Here is an 18,749-nt window from a genome sequence, read left to right on the forward strand (position 1 = left end):
AATATTCCTATCTCAAACTATATTTGAATAGTATGATATGATATGATAGATTTTGATTTTTTAATAGAATATTATAGATATTGGATGGATTGATAAAAAATGACTGATGAAATTTAATCAAAAGTTCTTTATCAGTGATTAAATCGCATTGCATTTAAAATAACAATATTTATGAGTTATTTTGTATAATTTCTAATTTGAATAATATTTTCTTTATTAAAGATTGATATAAGAGAACGAAATCAATGGGAGAAAATTCTCTTTCCTAATTTTAATTTAATTAATTTACAAATTAAAATAAATAAAAATTTACAAATTGTACCAACAATTTGTAAGGAAAAATAAAAATAAAAAAGATAAGAAAATTAATGGACAAAATATGACAATTGAATAAAAATGAAGGATACAATAGTCAAAGAAAGATTTGCGGTGAAAGAGGAATATATGCTTTTATATAATAGTATAATAGTATAATATATATATACTATTATTTGAGTATTTGACATGAACTGACCATGTATGATCAGGATCAAGGTTAGGGTTAGGCCCAAGAAAGAAAACTTAAAAACCACTAGGCCACTAGGCCAAGTGCCAAGTAGATCCTGACCTTTTCGATTTCCCATTCTAGTGACTAGTGATATAGGTTGGACATGATAGACTGCTCTTAACTTTCCCCAAGAAGACATGTTGAGGTATGGAAGAACATATGGAGCTGTCACACATTACCAAAGATCCGAAATTTCCTTTGGATGGATTGTGCAAGAGGTGCAACAGGGGAGGAACTTGTATTCCAACAAATTGAGATTGACCCATCATGTTCTCATTGTGGTTGTAACCTTGAAATAGTGGACCATATTTTATTTGAATGTTCGATTGCGAAGGCAGTATGGTTCAGTTGCAGTCTCAATTATATCCCCGTGGAAGCATCCTCAGTCGTTGGTTGGATCAAGAGTTGGAGTAAGATAAATGAAAGAGGAAGAACTGTAAGTAGAGCTACTCTCAACCTTTGTTCCTTTATAGCTCGACATCTATAGATTGCAAGAAATGATAGAATATTTAAGAAACAACAAAGCTCTCCAATAGAGATAATTGCAGCTCTCCAATAGAGATAATTGCGGTAGCTCAGAGAGCACAGGCAGAATTTGAGGGGGCATAGGAGGTGGGAAGTGAGGACTCAAGTTCAAAATCAGGAAGATCATGCACAGTGAGAACCTCCTCTACAGATAGACTTAAATTAAATTCAAGTATCTTACTAAGCAAAGAAACAAAGGCGGGAATAGGCTTCACTCTTCAAGGACAGCAAAAGAAGATTATGAAGGCAATCTCGGGACCCAATTCATGCTCATCTATAGAAGAAGGTGAGGCATTGGCAATGAGAGCAGGTCTATGGTTTGCCTTGTCTGAGGATTTCAACAACCTTAAAGTTGAGTCAGATTGCAAATCTCATGTGCAAGATATTCAAAATGTGAACAAACCCCCTCCCCTTCACCTAGCTTATTTGATAGAAGATATAAGAGAGCTAAGTTCTACTTTTTTTAGCTTGCTCATTTTGCTATATTTCAAGAGCAGTTAATGCAGTTGCACATGCTCTTGCTAGGAGGGCCTTGTCAATTTTGTGTGCGACGGTTTGACCTAATTCCGTTCCATGTTTCTAGGCTCTATGCCCGCCTGTATCCTCAATTGTATTAGGGTTTTCTTCTAACTAGTGACTTTGCATACTACTACCCCCCAAAAAAAAAAAAAAAAAAAAAAAAATTCCTTTCACATTCTAGTGACATGGGCTTGACATAATGGGCAGGGCCCACCAACCAGCCTCGAAAGTCAAAGTTGAGAAGAATGATTGGACCGTCTGAAATTGGAATTGGATTAGACTCATTGAGTTGGGACCCATCCGGATTGGTGACGGCAAAATGGAAATTTATCCTATCCATTTCCTTGTAGATGTATAACATGTGTCCCATCATTGTATCAAATGGTTGTAATCCATTTATAAGTTACATCAGAGAATTGTGATTAATTTAAAAAAAATAATGTGACTTGCAAATGGACCTCAAACTTTTGATGTGATGTTGGGACACATGTCACACATTTAGAATAGACATGATATTAGTCCTGACAAAAGTCAGTTTGGGTTCTAAGTGAAGAGGTCATGAGTTTGACCGGAAGACATTAAATTTCCAGTATTAAAAAAGTACCAGTACCAAAAAAAAAAAAAAAGAAAAGAAAAGAAGAAGAGTTGCCAATGTAGTGTTGGTTAAGTGGTAAGATCCAGGGTTGGTCATATGAGAGGTTATCTTGGACATTTCCAGTATTAAAAAAAGCATCAGCTCCAAAAGAAAAAGAAAAAGAAAAAGAAAAGAAAGAAAGAAAAAGAGAAGAAAGAAAGGAAAAAGAAAGAGAAAAAAGAAAAAGTCGATTTGGTTTTTCTCAGGGTTTTCAGTCTGGGTCCCACGCGGTGTGTTTCGGTGTTTCTCATCTTACCCAGCTCTTGTCCAATCAGCAATCAAGAAATCTTCGATGTTGTGCCAAGAACGCGATGAGCTGCTCTGTGCTCTGCTTCTTCTTCAGCCGAGAAGCTTCAGTAACCGTGAATGGTAGAGAAGACAAGACGTGAGGGGATCGATTTATGGTCGAAGCGAAGCAATGGACCATTTTCTCTGCAACCCTCCACCTGAGGTTCTTCCTTCTATGGCGTCTCCTCTTCTCCTCCACAAAACTACCCTTTCCTTCCCCTCTACGGCAGCTCCAATTTTGAGTGGCCGTCCTCGGATTCAACCTAGAATTTCTCTCATACCCAAGGTCGCAATACCCAGTCTCAAGCACCGGAAATGGCGTATTAGGGCATCTGCCGCCGATTATGCAGCCTCGGCTGCAGCGTCAGAGATCGATATGGCGAAGAACAGTGATGGGGTTTGGGCTGCAAAGCAGAAGAAAGTGGTGGTTCTGTGGGATCTCGACAATAAACCACCTCGAGGTCCTCCTTACCAGGCGGCCATGGCCTTAAGAGAGGTGGCGCAACGCTTCGGCGAAGTTGTCGACATGTCCGCATATGCCAACAGGCACGCTTTCATTCATCTCCCTCAATGGGTACTCGAAGAACGCCGAGAGAGACGCCGCTTGGACATCCTCGAACGGAAATCCCGCTCCATCCCAACTGAGCCCTATGTCTGCGGTGTTTGCGGACGCAAGTGCCGTACTAACCTGGACCTCAAGAAGCACTTCAAGCAGCTTCACGAGCGCGAGCGACAGAAGAAGCTTAACAGAATGCGTTCCCTCAAGGGCAAGAAGCGTCAGCGTTTTAAGGAGCGTTTCATCAGTGGGAACCACAAGTATGAGGATGCTGCGAGGTCTTTGATCGCTCCCAAAGTTGGGTATGGCCTTGCTTCGGAGCTTCGCCGTGCTGGGGTATTTGTGAAGACTGTGGAAGATAAACCTCAAGCAGCCGATTGGGCTCTTAAGCGGCAGATGCAGCATTCCATGAGCCGCGGTATTGATTGGTTGTTTTTGGTTTCTGACGATTCGGACTTCTCTGATATGCTCAGAAGGGCTCGAGAATCTAACCTGCGAACTGTTGTGGTGGGTGATTGGCAGAGGACTTTGGGTCAAAATGCCGATTTATGGGTTCCTTGGATTGGAGTTGAGAACAGAGAGGTGGTGGAGGAGGACTTCTTGTCCGGCGGCAAGAGGACAGTTGAATTCTCGGATAGAGATGATGATGACATTGATGATGGTCTACTCTCCGTAGAATTTTCTGATCTAAAGAGCTATGATGGGAGCGATTTGGATCGCATTACGGATGAACTTGTTGGGAAAGACTCTCAATTTGGAAGTTTCAGGATTTCGGCTTTTTCGGAGGGGGAAGAAGAAGATTGGATAACAGAGTGACCCTGACGAAGAAGGTCATGGTCTTATTCAGAAGACACATTTGTTTGTGAATAATTAGTTATAGAAAACAGTGGAGGAAGATGGGTACTTGCAGAACGGCAACAGTAGTTCCTCTGCTGTGACTTGTATACTCTGTTCATTCTGGTTCACCACCGAAATAAATTGAATCCTTATTGGCAACAGGTTGACCATATCTTTTTCTAATTATATAGTATTGGTATGGAAATTCTCAGTTATAAGATATATTTTTGAAGTGGTTAAGCTGTTTTGACTCTGTTTGGTGATCAATTTTCTTTTCTCCATCGATCAATTTTGCAAGTTTAATTATTATTATTATTATTTTTTTTTAATGTCAAAGGCCTTCAGTGAAGTTTGAATTTGTTGAAATATTATTTTCTGTTCTTGAATTCCATTATTTTTTTATTTTTGTAAATGATGCCACATTTTTATACAAATTGAATAGGCTTGTTTTATATCCCTGTATCTGACTCAACATTGTGAATACTTCATTGCCCATTATCAAAAGGTCAATTGAATACTTTAATGATATATCTCTATAAATGACACCACTCTTTTATATAAATCTAATTAGCTTAATTATATCCTTGTAAGTCTTTGAACATTGTGTATTGTCCATTATCAATGGTCAATTGTGTTTTCTTTGGTTTCCATTATCAGCAGTCAATGTAGATGTTTCTGCCTCTCTGTAAGTTTCCCCAGATGTCAGATGTTTGTTTACTAACTCAATCATGTCCTGATGGTCATTTACGTTGACAGCAGAGGTAGAAGTAGTGGAATTAATTTTGCTCTCTGGTTGCTTCCACAAATGCAACTGGTAAGTAGTAGCAAATGTAACTTTCTCATTTGACCTGAGAGTTATTGATTATCAGGTTAGAAGGCTTCCTTTGATGCCAAATTGAAGTTAAAATATTACATTTCATTGATTTTTTTTATTGTTTTGGACTAGTTTCTTCATGATAGATGCAGAATTGATGTTTAGTATTTGGATTGGTCCATCAAAAAATTATCTTCAGTGGACATTGGCTTTTGGTTTCATGTTTCCAGGTTATATTTACCTTTAGTTGAGTATGGATCAATAATGTTTGTATAGAACAACACTTTGCCTTTTCTTGTGTTTTTAGTTATACATTACCTGTTTGTATTCTTCATGCATATCCTAATTATATTGTAGTGAACCAACTATAAGTCTATAACAACACTTTGCCTTTTCTTGCATCCATTACCTGTTTGTATTCTTCATGCGTATCCTGATTATATTGTACTGGACCAACTACACTTCATTTTTATTAATGGAAATTACTTATTTTTGGCCTAGTTATTTTGTCTCCTCCCGTATTAATGGATTCTTTTCTGCCAAGGAGTGAACTTATTTAATTTTTGGGATTGATTGAAAATGTCTACGAGGTCCTCGTTTCTTAAAAACAACTGTTGCTTAAATTGTTAAAAGAGGAGGTGCAATTAGTTTTAGAAAGATTTCTTTTGGAAGTTCTTATGTGTCAAACTTATTGTCAGAAGCATGCCTTGGCAAAAGAAGTGAAAATAAATATTTGTGGGATTACCAGCTGAGGTTGGTTCCCAATGTCTCTTTTCTAGTGTTTGATGGGCTTCAGGGGATCTGTTGAGTTGAATTATGCTTGTTAGGAAACAAGCATTAAATAATGAAAACAGCAGCTGAACTTGGACAAAGAAAAGAGAGAAGAAGAAGAAGAAGAAGAAGAAGAAGAAGAAGAGAAGAGAGATGAAGAACTAGTAGAAGAGGCTTGTGATTCTTGCTTAAGAGTCTAGAATCACAAAGCCCTTTTATTTATAGCTTCTAATGAATCTAATACAACTTGAGAGACAAGTAATTGTCCTCTAGAAAAAGGAAACAAAAAAGTACAGCTTTAGTAACTTCCTATCTCCTAAAATAGAAAGTTCCGAAAATAGAAACTATGCTTTCTAAAAACTCCCAATCTTATGTAGTAAGACTCCTACATTAGAAATAGAAAGTACGGTAGCATCACTAGCATCATACAAACAGATTTTACTGTTCACGTGAATAGTAAAATAATACTTTCTTAGTTCGCGTGAACAAAATCAGTGAATAGTAAATATTTCAAAGTGCATATACTTCAACACTCCCCCTCAAGTTGGAGTGTACACAAAGAAAACTTCAGCTTGCATAATAAGAATATACTTGAAAGGTAGCACCAATCTTGAATTGTGTAGCAATGGTAGACGTTGATAAACAATGAAAAACTTCACCCAGAAGATAATCAACACCACCTTAAAAAAACTTTAATTCTTCATGTCCAAAGAACCATCCAATAATGAGAACAATCGACGATGTTGAAGACGAACAAAGTCCACAAGTATAGCAGGATCAAAGACACTATCCACATAACGCCGGTAGAAAATGCTAGCATATACAAGGAAATCAAAGAAAAACCAAATGAAGAAAGCCAAAGCAAGAAATTTAAGTGCAAACCTGATAAAAAGAGTCAAAGTAGAGATTCACAAAGATAACCAGACAAAGTAAAGCCAAATAAGAGACTTAACACCAGCCGAGGAGAAGAGTGTAATAGAGCAAACATGTATCATTAAGAAATTGCCTGACCAACAAATACAGAAAGATACAAGTCATAAGAAAAAGCAAAAGCTAGATACTCTTTTCATTATTATGAGTTTCAGGCACTGGTTTATGAGATTAGATATAGCAAGCTAAATTTAAATATTTTATTTACAGCATTTGCATAGCATAATTTCGTATATGATGGGCATGATATGAATGGTATTCCTTTTCACTGAGTTAGTTTCTCACTCTCTTAGCTATTATATTTTTATCGGGCACGCACACATGTGGTAAGTATGCCAATTATGTCCACAAAGCTAAAGACTAGGTGTCTAGATGTCCCAATAAAGGATTGGAAGGACATTTTATATGAGGTTATTTGGTTTTTGAGGACATTTTATGATTCTCAATGTGTTTGAGTTTCATCTTGCATCTTGGCACTTGACTTAGAATATATAGGTGTGACTGATTCTTTCATTCCTAAGATTACTTTTGAGTATAATATGTGAAGCTAGAGGTGCTTGTCATTTGAGCTGAACATGGTTATGCCGTTGATGTCTTTCTCTGACTATGCAATACATTGAGTATATTCAATAGTTGGTCTAAATAATGAAAATGCAGGAATCAAAATGGACAATGTACCTCTGAACCGATTAAGATCAGAATGCGTAGATCGAGATTGGTATATTCAACAGTTGGACCAAACGCTCACAGAACATCTCAGGTCAGAGCAGACTTAGAGGTCTTCAAATCTCTAATACAGAGCGAACCGCATAATCCTCAAGGGTGGATTGGGAAATCCCAGGCTGAAGCGGCTCTTGGCCATGTGGAAGTCGCCAAAACTGTTATCCTGGAGGCTGTTTCCCTTTTTCCTTGGAATGACGAAGTTTTGCTGCAACAAATCAAACTGGTTGGAAATGACATCAAACTGCTTGATGCAGCTCTAGAACAAATTCCGTCTTCTGAAATATTATGGTTTCATGCTGTGCGACTCCAAGGAGAAGACAAGCACAACAAGAGGGATGTATTGACAAAAGGCTGTTGCAAATAGCAAGAAGTCTATTAGATTGTGGAGAGCACTTATTGAGTTAGCAGAAGAAGAAGAGAAGTTACACTATCTTATCGCTGCAAAGGAAGAAGTTCTTTTGGACAAGGATCTGGAGACAGAACTGAACCGAACCCTGAGATTGTAAAGCAGGTACGTCATGCTTGTTACAAGCCATAGCTCAAAGTATGTTCCACATTGTTATCTTAATTTCAATTCCTGACTTATCTAATTTATCACTCAGACCCCTCTATTATTATTATTATTTTTAATATTACCTTCACACATTAAATGTCTAGAAATATACTACTTGTGTTTGTTATCATTTGCTCTTAAATTTTGGGAATTAGATATAGAAGCATTAATTTATAATAACAAAAAGGGTCTCGGGTCAATAACCCCACTGTGATTAAAGCCTAAGAACATCTACCATTCATAATACAAAGTGCCACAGGAATCCAGAAACACATATCAGAATAATAAATATTGTTGAGTGGTTTTGAGCTGCCACCCCAGAAGAAAAGAAAACCACACACCAACCCCGCCCCAGAAGGTATATGCTCCCCTCACGCTTCACCATACATTAAGGAGAAGCTCACATAGAACCCACTGGGAGTCCCATCTTTTATTTATTTTATCAGTATCTAGAGACAGACTCTATCTTTATTGTGTGGTAAAAAAAGGTGAAAGGAGCACATCTTTTATCTGTGATTGTGAGGATCCAGGGAAAAAAAAAAAAAAACCCACCTGTGCATGATCATCATATCATAGTACCAAAAAACAAATTATTTTGGGTTGGCCAAAGAAGCTGACCTAGTTTTTTTTTGTAGAAAGAAGCTGACCTAGTTAAGGACATGAAATGCTTAACCATTTTGCAAGACTGAAGCATAGACAGAATCAACATGGCATACTAATAACATAACAAATTATTTTTGGGCCAGCTAGAAAAGTTAATCTGGTTGTGGCCATGACGTGGAAATATCTTCTAAATTAGTCACTGCAAATTATATTCCATCAAATATATTACAACCCCACTTGACAATAATGAAGCAGTTAAAAATGGATTTTGTGAATGTGCAAGTTCCATTACACTACATGAGAAACAAACTACAAGCAAAGGCCTTCGTGATAAATAAACTTGAGTAGGAAAACTGTAAAAGAAAGATTAAGATCCAATAAATAAGATATTATTCAACTCTATCTACTAGCAGTTGCATCTAAGAGAAAGGATAAAATCCCTCTTTTACCAGCACACAGTGACTAATACTAATAACCAATGATACCCAATCTCCCCCCCCCCCCCCCCCTCCCTCCCCTTCTCTCTCTCATAGACAGGACTAGTCTCTTTTTTTATGTCTATCATAGGAATACATATGTTAACTAAAGATTATACATAAATAATATACCTCCATTATCTGTAAAGAGGTAAATACTTGAACAGCCATTAAGCTGCTGTCTGTTAAGAGTGCCTTACTTTGGCCAAATAAATTTCTTCTGTAGAGCAACCCAGATAAAGGCCAGATGATCCAGTAACCTCCCAGGATGGTGACCTAAAAATACATTCCTAGCAAGCATTTCATTCTGTTCTTTCGCAGGCATGCTTTATCTAAAGGGCAGCTCTAACAACATTTCTTCTCGTAATGAGTCCAACCTTTTTTGGGGGGTAGGGAAGAAATTGAAAAATAGAGGCAATTCAGAAATTAGCAAAGAAAAAGGAATGACAAACATTGAACCTTAATAAAATCATTCAGGACCCCTCACCAGTTTGCCATCGCTATCAACTACTGGAAGTCGACGGTACTTTGTCTCAAGTAATAATCTGACAATGCAAAAGGAGAAAGAAGTTCAGTTTCATGAATCCAAGTAAAAAGGCTCCAGCTATTTAACCTTCAAACCACAACAGCAGAAAAATTATATTATGGTGAAAATATGGGACATGCCACCCTAGGGAGGCTGCTGGTGGAGGGCACCAAAAGTGTTTTTTTTTTTTGTATGTCCCCCCCCCCCCCCCTTTTTTTTTTTTTTTTTGGGGGGGGGGGGGGTTAAAAGACATCAAAAAGTTAAAAGGTAAAGAACCCTAGCGGCATCTTCAAGGTTGGTAGTTTCACTAACAACAAGTGGGGCAGGTGTCATCACATCACCAATAACCTTCCCGTTGGTCTTGCTGAGCAATTTCTGTAGTGCATTGAATGTCTGAAACAAGTATGAAGAATTCTAAGGACCAGCAGTTCATAACAAAAGAAAAAAAAAAAATTCAAACCACAAATTCATAGATAGATGAATACCAAATAAGACAGCATGGAGTGCACAAAAAATGCAATAAATTATATCAGAGCCACATTAAGTTCAGAAATACACCATTTAAGAAAATTCTTTATGTGAATCTACAAGTATATAATCCATTATAATAATTGCATTAGATAAAGAAGATGCATTCTTCATTGGGAAATTTTGTTTGCCCGAAGGCTAGTTTGGTTGACTAAGTTGTTAAATAAGATTATGAGCAAAGGAAAAATGTTAGATGAATGGAAGAGAAGTATTGTGGTTCCAATTTACAAAAATAACGGAGATATTCAAAACTATAGTAACTATAGGGGCATTAAATTGATGAGCCATACTATGAAATTATGGGAAAGTAATTGAAACCAGTTTGAGACACTTAACCACAATTACGGAGAACCAGTTTGGGTTTATGCCGGGAAGATCTACAACGGAGGCTATTTACCTAGTTAGGAGACTTAAGGAAAAGTATAGAGAGTGTAGCAAATACCTTCATATGGTATTTATTGACTTTGAAAAAGCTTATGATAAGAGTGCCTAAAGCGTTAATTTGGCAAGTATTAGAGAAAAGAAGTGTTGCAAGTAAATATGTAGACATATTTAAAGTATATGTATGATGGTTCAATGACAAGTGTAAGAATAGTGAGGGGACAAAGTAATGAATTCCCAATTATAGTTGGGCTATATCAAGGATCAACTTTAAGCCCATATTTATTTGCACTTGTAATGGATGAAGTTGATGTGGTGAAACTTGACAATAAGGAGATTTCCTCGGAGAGATTGTTTTAGGTACCTAGGTTCAATCATAAATAAAAGAGGTGATATAGAGGATGATGTTTTCCAATGAATTAAAATAGGGTGGATGAAGTGGAGAGGTGCATCAGGGGTCTTGTGTGATTGACGTATTCCATTAAAGCTTAAAGGAAAATTCTATAGGACCATCGTTTGACCAGTTATGATGTATGGTGCAAAGTGTTGGGCTAAAAAGAATCATATAGATAAACTCAACGTAGCAGAAATGAGGATGCTAAATGAGTGACAATACTAGGAAGGATAATATAAGGAATGATCATATTAGAGTTGGTCTGGGAGTTGCTCCCATAAGTGATAAGCTTCAAAAAAGTCGTTTGAGGTGGCATGACCACGTTCAATGAAGACCTATAAATGCCCCTGTGTGGAGAAGTGATATAATCTAGATTGAAGGAACTAGAAGAGTTAGGGGTAGACCTAAGATAACCTTAAGAGAAGTTGTGAGAAATGATACGCATAACTTAAGGCCTTGTATCTAGCATACTCTTAGACAGAGCGGATTTGAAGGCAAGAATCCATGTAGCCGTGGGACAAGGCTTATTGTTGTTGTTAGTGTTGTATGCAAGTGAGCAACAAATACGTGGTTCCAAGTTTCCACAAAAGTTTGAAGTACTCTGTCTAATTAATGGTCCTAGAAAAAATATTTTGCACCTTATTGGATCATATGGTGGTAGTGGTATTGGTCTATGACATGTGGGGTCAGTAGAGTTAAAGAATAGATATGTGATATTAGGTGTAGGTGTTATTTAGTAATTACCACTCAATATGATTCCTTTTTGGATTATGTTTTAGAGAACTATAAATAATGGAAAATGCACTAGTCAGGTTACTCTAAATCTATTGCTAGTTTAGATCCTCAAATTCTTACTATAGTTTTATGGTTCTCTCAAAGCTCTGCCAATTACTGTTAAGACACCAACAACTGAGGGGTATACCATAGGGCAATAAAGGGACTGTAGGACATCAAACCAAATGACCATGTGGGGGACAAGGACAAGGGGCAGGGGTTCATTGGGGAGCAGCCACATTTCATGTTGGCACCTTTTAGAGGATATGGCTTAAGTGCAAAGTAGACAAGATTCCGATTATATAGAGGAGGGCTGGGGTAGGAGGTAGGCAAAAAGCAAGTAAGAGAGGGGCGAGCTTTGCTGCCAAGGGAGAGGAAGACTCTCGTTAGGAGCAATTTGAGTGGTATTCAGGTTAGGGAAGGTCCTGTGTTGGAATTGGCGTTCATTGTACTGCTATCTCTAAGATTGAGTTAGTTGAATCAATCCATTCAGAGCCTTCATCTAGCTCTGTTTATCTTCAGTTTCACTGTCTGTGTGTGTGTGTGTGTCTTTTTTTCTTTCTTTTTCCTTCCGGGGGGGGGGGGGAGGATTTGGTGATATCATGTGTTGCAGGGGTTTATCTTTGAGAATTCAGGGCTACCAAGAGTTGGAATCCATGGTTCGACTAAGGGAGTAGCTGGATTCCTATCACTCACATTTTAAAAGAGCTCCCGTAAGTCGGAATTTCTTCATCTTCATTCTGGTTTAGAGACTCCCATCCAGACTGAGGGACTGACCTATACAATCTATGATGATTGAAGGCTCTACTTACCAATTTTATGAAGCATAACTAGAGCCCTTAGGGATCTAATATGTCTTCCATGGGGTTTTCATCATTCTTATCGCAAGTACAAGACATTTAGATGGTTGTGGCACGTATTTTCTGCAGATTCTTACTTTTTGAAAGTATGTGTTGAGGCTTTTCTTTATCTGCAATTACTCTACTATCAGCCAACAATCTTATCTCAAACCTTGGGTCCACAACCCCCACCACCCCAAAACAAAAATCCAAATAAGAAAAATCTCATAGTAAGTTTTTCTTCAGCCTTAGTATTAATGATCAGATGTCTGGTTTTTGTGGAGTTGCTAATTGAAGACTCCAATCAACAGCACATCTGACCCTCTTGATCTTATCATTAAAACTTAATCTTGTACACAGAACTATGAACCAAATTTGGGCTTATAAAGAGGCACATTATATTAATGAGCCCCAAGATCTATAACTCAATCATGGGTCATAACGAAGCCTTCTGAAAACAGAGTGGCTGGATTGGACAATCATATATAACCACATCAAAGGATTCACACGTCTCTATAAGTCAATATGGCACAATACACCATCGAGAGAGCTCAATGCACCATTGAGAGTAAGAGCCTTAAGTTCAAACACACACACACCCTCTCTCTCTCTCAAAGGAGAGCTAAATTTCAATTTTCCAATGGGTCTAGCAGATAAAAAGCTTAAGACTTCGATGGAATCATCCATAAAGGGAGCATCTCGCATATTGTTAGACTTCAGCTTCATGATATCCTACTAACGTGAAGCCATTTTTGCATATTAGCAACGTAATACCAGTGGAAAGCACTACGGATTGACTGATAGAGGTCTGTGATGACCAATCAGTGTGGCAGATAATCTCAGCAGTTTTTCCTTTCAAGATTTCTTAAGAATTTCAATTGACTACTTGTGTGCTGCATCACTTAGCATCTGGGAAATTAAAACCCCAACTGCTTTCACTTAGCAGAACATCACCATATGACATTAGGAAAAGGAAAGCACAAGGGACATAGCAATATCAATGTAGAACAATTACAAATAAGAATTTCTATTGATTTTCAATTAACAACAATGAATAAGCAAGCAAGCAAATGATAGTTCTTATGTACCTTCCAAGTGCTATCAACTTCAGGAAACATGCTTGTGTCAGTTCGTCCACTACCTAAATGAAAACAACTGGCAAATAAGCCATAGTCTCAATTCACAGCTAAAATAATAGTTTTCTGAGAACAATAGATCACTCCTTTTCCATGAATTGCTTCAGAAGCAACCACAGATATGTGCAATGCTTCACCAACAGATGCCACAAATCCTTTTAACCTCCTATTGTTTTTTTCTTGCTTTACTCATTTACAGTATCAAAAGATTCAAAACCACAAATAAAGGCACTAAACACTAAACTCTTATCTCCTATCTTTTGTATCCTATTCTCTCCATACCCCATCTCCTCATGAATCATTTGATCTCTTTTATTCTCCCATTATGAACAAATCCTCTAGGGTATTCTATGGAGCCATACCAAGAACAAATACCATGACTAACAATAATTTGTCTCCAATTCATCATCTAGGTCTAAGACAAAAGGCACAAGTGCCACCTGTCTGTTGCAGATTAATTTCCATAACATTACTGCAGAATTGTCTATAGTTCTCTGAGGACATCTATGAAGAAAAGTAGTTACATTATCACCAACATAAAATATGGCTTCACTGTTATTTATTGTTTGTTGCAATAGTGTGTTCTTTTGGAAGTTTTATTTGTTTCCAGTGCGTGAACTGTTTGTTTTAGGGGCCCTTCCCCGTCTTTTAGGCTAACCAGAAGGGGGGCCCCGCCGGGGCGCCCCCCCCTCTTTGCCCCCCCCCCCCCCCCCCCCCCCCCCCCCGCGGGGGGGGGGGGGGGGGGGGGGGGGGGAAGGGGAAAAGAAAGAAAAGAGAGGGAGGAAGAAAACAACACCAAACACAATAAGCCTTTTCCCAACTAAATGGGGTCGGCTACATGGATTCTTGCCCTCCAATCGGTTCTGTTCAAGGCCATGCTAGATACAAGGCCTAAGCTATACATATCCTTTCTCACCACTTCTCCTAAGGTTATCTTAGGTCTACCCCTAGCTCTTCTAGTTCCTTCAATATGGATTATATCACTTCTCCGAACAGGAGCATTTATAGGTCTCCGTTGAGCGTGGCCGTGCCACCTCAAACGACTTTCTCTAAGCTTATCACTTATAGGAGCAACTCCCGGACCAACTCTAATATGATCGTTTCTTATCTTATCCATCCTAGTTTTGCCACTCATCCATCTTAGCATCCTCATTTCTGCTACCCCTGAGTTTATCTATATGATTCTTCTTAACGACCCAACACTCGCACCGTACATCATAGCTGGTGGGACAACGAGTCCTATAAAATTTTCCTTTAAGCTTTAATGGAATACGCCGATCACATAAGACCCCGGATGCACCTCTCCACTTCATCCACCCTATTTTAATTCTTTGGGAAACCTCATCTTCTAAATCACCTCTTTTACTTATGATTGAACCTAGGTACCTAAAACAATCACTCGAGGAATCTCTTTATCGTCAAGTATCACCACTTCATCATCGCCGATCATGACTAAAGTTACAAACTAGATATTCGTCTTCGATCTACTAAGTTTAAAGCCTTTTGATTCCAAAGCTACTCTCCATAATTCTAATTTGGTATTAATCCCCACTTGGGTCTCATCAATCAACACAATATCATCCAAAAGCATACACCAGGGGGCCTCATCTTGAATGTCTTTGGTTAATTCATCCATTACCGGTGCAAATAGATATGGGCTTAAAGTTGACCCTTGATGTAGCCCAACTGTTATCGGGAATTCATTACTTTGTCCCCCAACGTTCTAACACTAGTCACCGAACCATCATACATATCCTTAACTATATCTACATATTTACTTGCAACACTTCTTTTCTCTAGTACTTGCCAAATTAACGCTCTAGGGACTCTATCATAAGCTTTTTCTAGATCAATAAATACCATATGAAGGTCTTTCCTACATTCTCTATACCTTTCCATAAGTCTCCTAATTAAGTAAATAGCCTCCGTTGTAGATCTTCCCGGCATAAACCCAAATTGGTTCTCCGTAACTATAGTTAAGTGTCTCAACCGGGTTTCAATTATTCTCTCCCATAATTTCATCGTATGGCTCATCAATTTAATGCCTCTATAGTTATTACAACTTTGAATATCTCCTTTATTTTTGTAAATTGGAACCACAACACTTCTCCTCCAATCATCGGCATTTTCCGTGCTCATAATCTTATTAAACAACTTAGTCAACCAAACTAGTCCATGGGTTCCTAAGCTCTTCCATACTTCAATTGGGATTTCATCGGGACCTTGTGTCTTGCCGAGTTTCATCCTCCTTAAAGCTTCTTTTACTTCGGACATCGAAATTCTACGAATATAAGTTCGGACACCGGTGCCTTGGGGAAAAGTGTAATCGTCCGAACCATAAGTGTGAAGAATGCTCATTTAGTAAACTAGAGAAATAGGTTTCCCATCTTTTCTTAATATCCTCCTCACAAACTAATACTTTACCATCTCCATTTTTAATACATCTAACATGGTCAAGATCTCTACTCTTCCTATCCCTCATCTTAGCTATCTTATAAATAGATTTTTCCCCTTCCTTTGTGCCCAACTTATTGTATAACTCTTCATACTTCCTTTCCCTCTTTTCCCCAATTTTCTTAGCTTCATTTCTATCTAACCTATACCTTTGAAGATCCTCAACATCCTTAGTTCTTTGCCATGTCTTAAAACTAGCTTTTTTATTCCTAATGGCAGCTTGAACCTCACTATCCCACCACCACGTCTCTCTATAAGAATGGATCTTTCCTTTTGATTCACCTAGAACATCTTTAGCCACTTTCTTAATACACATAGCCATCTCATTCCACATTGCATTGGTATCCCCTTTAAAATCCCATTTTCCTTGTTTGACTACTTCATTAACGAAGGAGCAGCAGCAGCAGCAGAAGAAGAAGAAGAAGAAGAAGAAGAAGAAAAGAAGCTGATATGGATTCAAGCAATAGGTATGAATATGAAACAATAAAGATTCAAATCAAATAAGGAAGTGTTAAGTTGAAAGTTTCCCACAACAACTTGTATTAAAGAGGAAGAAAAGAAAATCAATCAATAAGAGGAAGCTTTTCATCAGCATAATAGAATGACAAGGTCAGTTATAGTTTTGAAGCTTGGAAACCTGATATGGAGTCCAATGCTAGCAAGTCATAATCAGAAACTACACCAACCTGCAATTAAATAAAAAAAAAAAAAACTCTAGTTAATGTGTTGAAATAAGACAAAGTAATAGACTTTAGTTTGAAACACAGAAAAATCAATAGAGATTTTTGAAAAGATCATACAATTATTGATACAAGAATAAATAAAACCTGAATCCCAAGTAAGAAAGACTTTATTCACTAATCACCCATAGTTTACTTCCTAATAAACTACATAGATCAAAGTCGATGAGAATAACAAGTCAGTGTGACTCGTCTGGCAATGTCAATCAGATAATCAAGCTAGCCCAGAAAACTGGATGATGTTTTGTGTAAGGAAACTGTTTAATCCCTGTCTATGGTGATAAGCTCGAAGCTCATTCTTTGAAAGTATAAAGAATAACAGCACTGTTGTTATGTCACCTTCATTGCCATCAAAAGTCAACCACAAGGTGAGGCAGAATCAATCATTTTAAATAGCTCTGATTGGCTTGCAAGCAATGGAATTGGCCTAACAGTTGAACGGGGAGGGGAAGGGGAAGGGGAAGGGGGAAGGGGGAAGAGGGAGAGAGAAGGGGGAAAGAGAGAGAACATCTTACCAAAGAAACACAGAGAGAAAAACTACAGCCATCACTGCCACATTGCAAATCAATTCATTCAATTTCAACCATGAGGTAGTACAGCCTATTAATTAAACTATTTTATTAATAGAAACTAAAATAAAATAACCTAGATTGACTCAATTACTATGACTTTCCTAACTAGACAACTAATCAGTACTAGTTAGAACCTTGTTGGATGTGTGGCTGGTAACTGATGCCTATTAGAGAGTAGAGATATTCGATGGTGGGTGGTGGTGGATAGGATATTAGATACCTCAAGGTTAAGGTTTAGTTGGTGGTCTTGTTTTACACAAAAATGAAGATGAATGTATTGCATCAATGTCTAGTTTTTGTAAATAGTTAATGTGGGAAAAAAGGTGTTTTTTGGATGGTTTCATGCTACCTTTTGCCTATATTTATCTTGGATGGTTAATGCAGGGATGATGATAATTCCTACACGCACCCCTTATAGCCTTTCTCTGTCATGCCATGTTATCAACTTTGTCATCCAAGGAAGAATGTTGTGGAGAATGGTACCTTTACCTGAATTTGGGGGTCTTCGATATTCTTAAGAGTCACAATAGAAATTTTTGTGGTCACTCATATGCCACTGCCGAAGAAGTTGAAGTTCTACAGGCTACATCTGGATATTGGTTAAAGTTGGATTTGTGGAGGGCGAAATATTGGTACAATCCTTTGGGGTTAATTGTGTGTAATGGTAAGCTCTTGAACTGGAAAAACTGTGCAACCCTTTACTGCTTGAAACTTCCCATTCATCATTATTTTCCTTTCATTTTTAAAATGATCATTTGACTTTGTCAGAAAGAATTACTGTAGCCAAGTTAGCAGCTTTCCACAACTAGAGAGAAGCCAAAAGGAGAGAATGGGGAAGAAACAGTCAGAGCTGAATGTGACCAAACCTCTGAGGATCCACTCTTTTGCAGATCCAAACCTCCACCAAGAGGAAAGATAGAGTGATGTATCCAGCCCCCAGGCAGCCCCAAAAGAGCCTAGAAGGGGCCCAAGCCCATCCGAAACAGGGCCTAAACAAAGGGAGGCTGAATCTGACCAAGGGGCAAAATGGTCATTTTCTCCCCTAGAATCGAGTCTATTTAGTAGGGTTAGTTCAGAATTACTTCTGATTTTTAATTTTGGTTTTATTTTCTAAAAGAGTCTTAGTGATCAAGTGTGTGTTGTTTCCTTTATTAAGAGTCTTTGAGTTGTTAAATTAGGAAAGAGTTATTTCCTAATAAGGACTCCTAATTTTTAGGTGCTAGTCTAGTATGTTTGGGTTGTTAAGCAATCAAGTTTCCTTATTTGAGTCCAGGGTCCTTTGTTTCAGGCTATAAATAGCCTTTCTAGTGTAAGTTATTTGGAGATTGGATTGATTGAATGAGTTGAGTTTTGAGAATAGACTGGTATAGTCGTGGGATCCCTGGGAGGGTGACCTGTGGCTGGAAATTGCTTCTGTTTCTGCAACTTTAATTCTTCTTCTCCTCATTCAAGCTTCAGCAATACTGTGATTCAGGTTTTCCAGGTAAGTGCAAGCCCCCATACCCCTTACCCAAACCCAACTGTCCAACTGTAGCCTTCCCCTCCCCATTTCCTTCTTCCTGCAATATCAGCACCCCTCCCCCTCTGTTAAACCTACTTCCCCAGCCCTTTAGACCCCAATCCCTTCCC

The 18,749-nt window shown here is 38.1% G+C and overlaps 1 protein-coding gene and 1 long non-coding RNA gene across 2 annotated transcripts; one reads left to right on the forward strand and one right to left on the reverse strand.

Annotated features, from left to right (window-relative positions):
• Positions 1-2,430: 2,430 nt before the first annotated feature.
• On the forward strand, positions 2,431-18,057 carry LOC149016256 (C2H2-like zinc finger protein). The gene is made up of 3 exons (XM_089157394.1): positions 2,431-4,720; positions 7,079-7,655; positions 17,505-18,057. The coding sequence occupies exon 1, from the start codon at positions 2,644-2,646 to the stop codon at positions 3,883-3,885; it is 1,242 nt and encodes a 413-aa protein (XP_089013520.1). The 5' UTR covers positions 2,431-2,643; the 3' UTR covers positions 3,886-4,720; positions 7,079-7,655; positions 17,505-18,057.
• LOC149016257 (uncharacterized) lies at positions 9,594-16,640 on the reverse strand. Its single transcript, XR_016173695.1, has 3 exons — positions 16,446-16,640; positions 13,307-13,359; positions 9,594-9,695 (listed from the first exon to the last, which is right to left on the reverse strand). It is a non-coding gene; the product is annotated as an uncharacterized LOC149016257 (long non-coding RNA).
• Positions 18,058-18,749: the final 692 nt, after the last annotated feature.

Source organism: Hakea prostrata, chromosome 5 (assembly GCF_041222555.1).
Source record: "Hakea prostrata isolate BN-2017 chromosome 5, UWA_Hpros_2, whole genome shotgun sequence".
NCBI classification, from domain to species: domain Eukaryota; kingdom Viridiplantae; phylum Streptophyta; class Magnoliopsida; order Proteales; family Proteaceae; genus Hakea; species Hakea prostrata.

Bases quoted from the DNA above. Each gene is read 5' to 3' on its own strand.
- LOC149016256 (XM_089157394.1), top strand. From the start codon at position 2,644: ATGGACCATTTTCTCTGCAACCCTCCACCTGAGGTTCTTCCTTCTATG.